At 37.1% G+C, this 8,775-nt stretch overlaps 1 protein-coding gene across 1 annotated transcript; it reads right to left on the reverse strand.

Moving 5' to 3' along the window:
• Positions 1 to 1,122: 1,122 nt before the first annotated feature.
• Positions 1,123 to 8,187, reverse strand: LOC132050292 (U-box domain-containing protein 52-like). The gene is made up of 8 exons (XM_059441488.1): positions 7,664 to 8,187; positions 6,624 to 6,718; positions 5,769 to 5,890; positions 5,472 to 5,675; positions 4,264 to 4,462; positions 4,024 to 4,119; positions 2,859 to 3,287; positions 1,123 to 2,142 (listed from the first exon to the last, which is right to left on the reverse strand). Exons 1-8 carry the CDS (start codon positions 7,824 to 7,826, stop codon positions 1,426 to 1,428), a joined length of 2,025 nt encoding a protein of 674 aa, XP_059297471.1. The 5' UTR covers positions 7,827 to 8,187; the 3' UTR covers positions 1,123 to 1,425.
• Positions 8,188 to 8,775: the final 588 nt, after the last annotated feature.

The raw sequence follows: 8,775 nt of genomic DNA on the forward strand, positions 1-8,775 counted from the left end.
CTATATTAATAGCATAAAGTTATTTTACACTATTACTAATATATATATATATATATATATATATATCAAAAAAAAAAATATATATATATATATATATATATATATCATAAATTCAAGAAGAAATAATGAATGTACACACCGATCAATATTTAAAATGCGTGACCTTTATTATGTACATTGCGGGCTATATGGCAGTCTAAATCTTATTTGAACCGCCAGAATAACTATTTAAGTCGTGCCATAAGAAGGGTCATTCTACAAATGGGACGGAACCATGCCTTTGGGACGTTGTTTAAGTAATTGGTAACAAAATAGGATCTTCAAAAAAATGACAATTATGTTATAGCTATCAATTATGCCGATGCCTTATCTAGAGGATATGATACGTTCGTTAACTTAATCTGTCTAGCCACTTCCAGTGGTGGAATTAGAATCCAAAGGAAGAAGTGATCAGCTGCAAAATTATCTTTTTGTGATGCCTTTCTTTAGACACAATCCACCTTTTGTGGGTATCAACTATCTGTGACACTGATTTGTTGTTTCTTTCATTGCAAATCCTTTTCTTGTGAGGATAAACTTTGGGATCTGACCATCCCAAGTAAAGAATTTCCAACCACTATTGCATATATCAAAAAGCTTTTTATGGTTCAAGGATTTATGCAATTGAATAAGTTAAAAGTACTCTAAATGAATGTTTTGATCTCGACCACTACTCATGCTTTTGATAGCTGATATTGCTAAGTGGAGAGAAGCACGTGTCTGCATGAACGCACATATGTCAGACATTTAATTTGATAATTCAGAATATTCAAGAACCTATGATACACTGAGATTTTGAAGCACGATCAAAGCTAAGTTCTGAACAAATAGTTCGTATTAATATGATCTTAGAACTCAAATTTCACATCAACAAATTCAAACTTGAAAAGATCTTCTTGATTAGATAACAATTCTCCAATTCTATTAAACTCTTGACTACTATCATTCTTCCTAGTAGTGAAGTTGCTTTTAAAGAAATTCCTTTTTAAACCAACAATCTGTTGTGTTTGTTGTAGTCAACTAAGTGTTATAAGCTTTTCTCATTTTATATCATTCAAATGGAAATGAATTCTAGAACACAAATGTAGTGAGAAAAAAGAACAGGCAACATCCCAAAAGATTGGAAACAACATTTATCTATTCCCAGTACTCCAAGTGAAGGTAACATTTTCAGCACCTAAATTTTATCCCCCCTCTGAATTTTCAAGGGTCTAAATGTTTCAACAAGTGTATAAACCATTCTAAGGTAATATAATAAATTGTTTTCATTTCACTTGCAGTAAGATTTACAAGAAAAGGCGAAGAAATGTTTAAAGTGGTGAACTAGCATAATTGCACTTGATCCACTGTTGTTTATGATGTTTGATCCTTTATGGAGTAAATATTTCAAGAACTGCTACCTGTACTTGCCATGCTACTCATTCCAAGTGCTTTAAGCCTGTTAAGCTCGGGCAATACGACCGAACCAAGATCAGGTCGATCTTTCTTCCGCAGCTCAGCACACTTGAGTGACAATTTTGCATAGTTAAGAGCCTCTTCCACCGGCCAATTTGGCACTGTTGGATCTAATATATCGGCAAATGTTCCGTTCTCGATGGCCCTCTCCACGTGATGAGTTAAACCCATCGGAGGCCTTGCAGTAACAATTTGGAGCAACATTACACCGAGTGAATATATATCTGATTTAGTCCCTAACTTTCCTGTCTGTTGATATTCGGGATCGATGTAACAAAAAGTTCCCGCAGCTGAAGTCATGTGATATTGTGTAACACAATCAGCTACAGATGGTGGAACTAACCTAGCCAATCCAACATCACTAATTTTGCAGGCGTAATTGCTGTCTAAAAGAATGTTTCCTGGCTTAAGGTCACGATGAACAAGAGGTTCGGGCTTTGCTTGGTGAAGGAATAGAAGTCCTGTAGCGATTTCAGCTGCGATTTTAAACCGAATTTCCCATGGGATTGGAGGGGTGTTACCTTTCCGGAACAGTCGATCTTCCAGGCTACCATTATTCATGAACTCATAAACTAAACATCCGTACTCGGGACATGCACCTAAGAGTAGTACCATATTTGGGTGCCTCATGAGACCAAGGACCTGAACCTGTAAATGACAAAGCTGATTCTATGAGAAGGGAAACCTAAGAGCTTCAATCCAAAAGTAAAGCAAGCAAAAAGGGCAGCCCGGTGCACAAAGCATCTCACGTTAGAAGGGTCCGGGTACCAAAAGTAAAGCAAGTATTTGCAGAAATGGCACATGTATCAAATATGGCCGACTTGCACGTTAACCAGTAGTCTAATCTTTTCAAGAAAAAGGCCTCTGGTGCATACCTCTAACTAACACTTAAAATAGACTACCAAAAGTGCTTTCTAAAAATTGTTACTGAAGCATATTCATAGAACAAAAATTTTAGATTAAACATATACATAGAAGAAATCATGTTATGCACCAGAAGGCTTCAAGATACCTAAATTTGTCAGTCTAAATCTGGCATTTGTCATGCTTCCCTCCAGTGTATCCAATATAGATAACTCTAGAGTTGACTGACCTAATGCTCAGAAGTCAATAAAGAATAAAGTTGCTCACCCAAACAAAAATGATGTTTTATATCTTAAATTCGTAACATGCATCTTTTTTTTTTTTTTTTTTTGGCGAATTTATACCACCATACAGTTTCCAGGGGCCTTTTATTAAAAATAAAAAATTCCTCAATGTAAGTACAAGCAAGGGGAGCTGACCCTTACCTTAATCCTACTGTGGTAACAACCATGCATCTTTACATCAATGTCTGTCAATTAAGTGGAGAGAAAAAAACATACCTCTTGCTTGAACTGTTGCATTCCTTGTGCAGCATCGGATCTAAGAACTTTAATGGCAACGGGTGTGTGGTCGAGTCTCCCTTTGTAAACCGGGCCATATCCACCTTCACCAATCTTCTCTGAATTAGAGAAATTTTTGGTGGTTATCTCAATCTCTTCTATCGTATATTTCCTATAGCGGATATTATTCTGAGATAGATCATTTAACGCTAGATTCTTTTCTTCTGTCTCTCGCCTGGCCTTCAACTCCGCATACCTTCTTCTTTTTGATTCTATCTCAGCCAGCCTTTGTGCTTTTATAGCAGCTTCATTGGCAGCTCTGCCTTTAGCTTTTTCCTTCTCAGCAATAGCGAGAGCCGCCTCTTCAGAACTACGGGCCTGTTTAAACTTACTAGCTTCGTCCATTTTCCATTGATTAAGCTCTTTAGCCTGAAACATGCAAAATTTATCCAAGGATAAGAAGAGGGAGACAGATAATCAATAAAGACTTTTTACGAGCTTGATATCATTGCTTTCCAATTCTTGTTTAGGGTTTTCACTCGCAGAAAAAGATTGTTGACTTTCTAAGGGATCTTTCTCCGTCCACGCATCAGAAGGAGTAGTATTTTGAATTTAGTATACAAGGTCAGTTGAAACATAGAACAGACCTAATCTAGATATCTGCCTTTAAAACAAAGTAACAAATGACTGAACATTCACTTCCATAAATGATTACTCCCTCTGTTTCACTTTGTGTCTTAGTTTCTTTAAGAAAGAATGTCATTTTTTATATTTAGTAACTCTTAAATTCAAAGTGGCATGCTTAAGATCACAGGGTTGAAAGGACATTTTAGAACATTGTACACATCTTTAGTTTAAGATGATGTTTAAGACTACAAGATTAAAAAAATCTTCCATACTTTCTTAAACTCCGTGTCAAGTCAAGCTAAAGACTCAAAAATGAAATGGAGGGAGTAGTAAACTTTGAAGAAACACGGTTTTAGGCATCATTAGCCTTATTAGCTCTTTCAAAGTGTGTCTCCAGAATTTCTAAGCTTTAGTATAGAAAACGCATGTACCAAGAAAGGAACTTTGATTTGCAGAACGCTGGTTTTTACATTTCTTTTGCCTAAATAGTTTAAATGACTTTTATCCTTGCGGTCCTAGACAGTTAGACAGCTAGTACCGTTTGGTTTGCCGAGACAGCTTCTTTGCAAGCTGTGTTGTACATATCCATGGTTTGCCTTAGCTCTAGCTTTAATCTGTTCATCTCAGCCTCCCACTGCATACAACAATTGATGAAGAATATATATATTACTAAAAAAATGAAAGATGCTCATTCTTTCATTGCAATCAAAATAGTAAAGCTTGTCTATCTATCAACCTGCACAATCATCATGTATTGTATCATCATATTTTCACTTACCGAAGATGAGGAGCTACAACTGTCGTTTACTGAAACTTGAGTGAAGTCAAGATTTTGGGCTGAAACATCCACTGATCCATGGCTAAGAGGTGCATTGGACGGAGAACTCCGGCTATATGAATTCTTTGACTGAACATCATAACATTCCATTGATGCATTAGATGTTCCAAAATTTTGCTCTGCCCTCATATAGGCTGACCTGTTTTGTGCACCACTTTATTAAATAGAAATACTACCATCTTTGATAGAGCATCAGTATTTAAATTGTTTCTCTATATATACAGTTTTCAACAGTCAAACTTTAACTCTAGATAAGCTAGTGATACAACAAATAGAAGCAAACAATGACCAAGATTATTCTGTAAGGACTGTAACAATTGTAGCAAATAATTTGCAGTTTAAACTCCGGGTGCTGCTTAAACTTATTTTCAATTAGAGATGTTGGATAAGTTTGTTTATAAGGACAAATTATGTCTTCACAGTAAAATATTTTGAATTTAAAAATTGAAAGGCTTTTGTTTTAACATCTTTAATAATTAATACTAATCTTTTCATTTACTAAGTTGTCTAATAATTAGAGTACACAGTGGTTGGAAATTGCCAAGATTACTGAAACTAAATACAATGACTTGGAATTGCTTAAAAGATTCATATTGCATAAGGTATGGCAAGTTTACTGGTGATTTTTGGGGTTTAATTCGGATACCAAGTAGCATCATGAGAAGTTGAGGTGATATTCTTTTGTTAATTGATTCTGTAAGACAATTATACAAACAACAACAATGACAACATACCCATTGAGATCCCACTAGTGGCAAACGTAGACCTTAGCCCTACCTTGTGTGAGGTAGAGAGGTTGTTTCTGCTAGACCCTCGACTCAAGACAAGGATACAAACACTGACACAAATTTATTTCTGCTTTCATTTGCTAGTTTGGTAGCACTTTGGCTTAAAAGTGACTATCAAATCTTAAGGCTATTGGTATTGCATCAACCAATTTGTTCTGCTTGCCCCGTTTTTGAGACCTTTTCTGCTTCCCTCACCCAATCTCATGAGAAATCGAGCCAAGCCGTCCTGCCTTAAGCTCATGTTTTATTGAAATGTTTACCAAATATTTTATTAAGAAAACCCTCAAAGTTAAGGACAATAAGCGGGGATTACACGAGCTTTTCGTAAGCTCAAGTAAATTAAAAAGGTTCATTTGGTACCTGGCTATATCTTCAGGTTCAGAGTAGTTACTTAGCCTAGCTCCTGACCATGCTTGGGGAGGTGGTAGCCTTGCTGAAGAACTAGCAAGAGGTTTAGCTGCTGGTCTGACTGATTGTTGCTTGCCTTTTGAAATCACGTATACAGTACAAAAATCTGGTGCAGCTTTGTTTACGATAGTTGGCACATCATGAGTCCAAAATTTCCTGCAAAAAAAAAAAAAAGGGATCATTAAGATATTTATCCACCATACAAAGGGAGATTGAGCAAGGGACAAAAATAAATTGGATGATAATAACCTGGAAAACGCACTTCTTGATGATGCACCAAGAACAATGTTGGTGACATGATAGCTGTTGATATAGTCTAGAAGTCCCTTAGACACTGAAATATCCTCAATAACAACCTCTTTCACTGCTATCTTCACCGATGATATGGAGTTAAAGTTAGATTTAATCAACATTCCACAGCGATGTAAACCTAGTTTACTCATTTTGTTAAACGTAACCTAGATACGTATTAATGGTGCAAAATGCAATTATGCAAAGATATGATGTCTTGTGATCTTATAGACCTCTTACAGGATGAGCAGTCTTTAAACTTTTCACCTAAGTTTCTCATGTAAATTAATCGTGTTTCTAGGTCTAAAAAAGGGCAGCCCGGTGCACTAAGCTCCCGCTATGCACGGGGTCCGGGGAAGGGCCGGACCACAAGGGTCTATTGTACGCAACCTTACCTTGCATTTCTGCAAGAGGCTGTTTTCACGGCTCGAACCCGTGACCTCCTGGTCACATGGCAACAACTTTACCAGTTACGTTAAGGCTCCCCTTCAGTGTTTCTAAGTCTCACGTGTATAAATTGTTTCAACAGTTTTTCAAGGGCATTCAATACGGCAAAATTGTTATCGAAGAAGCATCTTTCAATCGCTTATTGATCTTCTTTGAATACTCCCTCATGGTAATAAACATTTTGTTTGGAAATGTTTTGAACAATTCAAAGGAACGAAAGATAGCATGATAACAAGATTAGAGAGATTATGGGAAAGGAAAAGAATAGAAAAAGAAAAAAAGAGTTACAACATTAATATCCATCCTCCAAAATCACCATCTTTTTCTTATGTTTTGTATTCTATTTTAATCAATCAACTTACGTACCCCTTTACGTGCAGAGTAAGCTCTGCACTGTGTGAAGACCTTATGTGTATCTTGATCACTTAATCCACGATTCGAACTTTGACCAGCACTAGCCTCTACAAAGTAGCGGAAATGTCATCATCATCACTAATAAAAAGTTACATAAAGCATATGCCATTAACATTCAATAAGAACTACCGATAAAAACAATTAACATTCAATTAGCGAGGCCAGACGGGGGCGAGGCAGGTGAAGCCTTACACCGCAAAAGTTTTAACTCACCCCACACCGCTTACCAGTTTTCTCAAATTTTAACTCATCCATGCATCGCCTGGCCCTGTCCTGCTTAATTAAGTTTTCTTTCATGCCCAACTTTATGAGAAATGAGTCTGTTCAACAGTACAAAATTGTTAATTTGACCTGCCCTTGCCACGCTCGGCTTTTGATTTGCAAAAAGCTTGTTCTAATTCGCCTGGGCATATAAGAGCTTCCCTTTCCAATCCTCTTTACGAACCCCCCCCCCCCCCCCCCCACACACACATATATAAGAGCTCCACATCCGCCCACCCCATTTCACCTCTACATGCCAGAGGAATCATTACCGTAAGGCATAAAGGAGGAGGTCAGAAGCGTCTATACCGTGAAATTTGCCTGAGGAATCATTACCGCGAGGCATAAAGGAGGAGGTCAGAAGCGTCTATACCGTAAAATTGATCTTTCACGGAATGAAAAAGATACATATGGTAAAAGCGTAACCATAGAATTTGACCATAATTGAAATGCATATATTTGTCACATACACTATGGGTATGCTGAGAAGAGATATTTAATGCCTAGCTTGAATGCTGCAATAGTTATAACTTATAAACTTCTATCCAACATTTTAAAAAGATTGTTTGACAGTAACAACTTGGGAAATTTTCGCACACCGGCAGTATGGGATATCATGATGAGCCTACGTACATTGGAATCATTCACGTTCTTGATTCAATCGAATAATAAAATTAAAGGACCGAGAGAAGATAAAACTGAAAATGTGACGAAAGGGGGAGGGTACCTACGATTTGTTGAGTTCTTCATCCTAACATGGACCAAAACAAGCGTTGGATTGCTTGTCACGAGATGATCAACTGCCCATTTTACAGCAGATGGGCTGTGCTTGTCTTTATCAATGGCCACAACAATGGGGTTGTTACCGTCATCCGGCAGAATTGTTGAAGGCATTTTCAAACTTGATCGTGGGAGAAAAGATGTCACCGCTAGCTAGTGGTGACACCAGAAATTTTATATTAAGGTGATTCAACAACAATATGCAAAAAACATACGTCGAGATGCTTTCGTTATGTTAAATAAGATTTAACAATTTATATTTAAGGAAAAAAAAAATTTTGTTACTCTATTATTTGTACGGAATAATATTCCGAGGAAGGATTCATTTGAACCCCTTCAAACTCTAGAGCTTCAAAGTTATCGCTTTTCCTTTGTGATTATGAATGGAGAAATGAAAAAAGAGTTACAAAAGAAAACATGTCTATTCTTTCCTCCGTGGAATTAACAGTCGAAATTGAAGCGTTAAATGTCATTGGTATTATTACCAAAAGATTGTATTGCCGCCAAAAATGGTGGCTAATATGCGTTTGCGGTTTCCTCCGTACATTATTTTATAGAGTGTTTGACCAAAGGGAAGACCCATTTTGGTCAAAGTTCAACCTTCAAGGGTCTTTTGTAGTTGGTTAGAGAATAATTATTCATATATACCTTGTTTGGTTATAAAATGAGAAAACATAAACCCCACATAAAATCTAGCATAAGTTATTCTAACACCCAGTACCTCTAAACTAGCCTATGTTCATGATTCAGGGACTTAAAAATCAAGACAGAAATTTTGAAATAGAAAAATAGGCTCAGAACGGTAATTGTACGCCCTAGTCAATAGTACGGGCCGTACATCAAAGGAAGGACATTAGAGACCACTGGAATTTCCATTCTAGGGACCACTGGAATTTCCATTCTAGGTACAGCCACGGAAGTACGGGACGTACATAGAAGGACGACGTACTATGGAACCCGTACCTCGCAGACCAAAACCCTTAAGTTCTGGAAATTTATGACAAAGTACGCCCACCATGTACGGGCCGTACATGGAGCCCGTACATCACCCGCCTCACCAGAA

Source organism: Lycium ferocissimum, chromosome 3, assembly GCF_029784015.1.
Source record: "Lycium ferocissimum isolate CSIRO_LF1 chromosome 3, AGI_CSIRO_Lferr_CH_V1, whole genome shotgun sequence".
Classification (NCBI taxonomy): Eukaryota; Viridiplantae; Streptophyta; class Magnoliopsida; order Solanales; family Solanaceae; genus Lycium; species Lycium ferocissimum.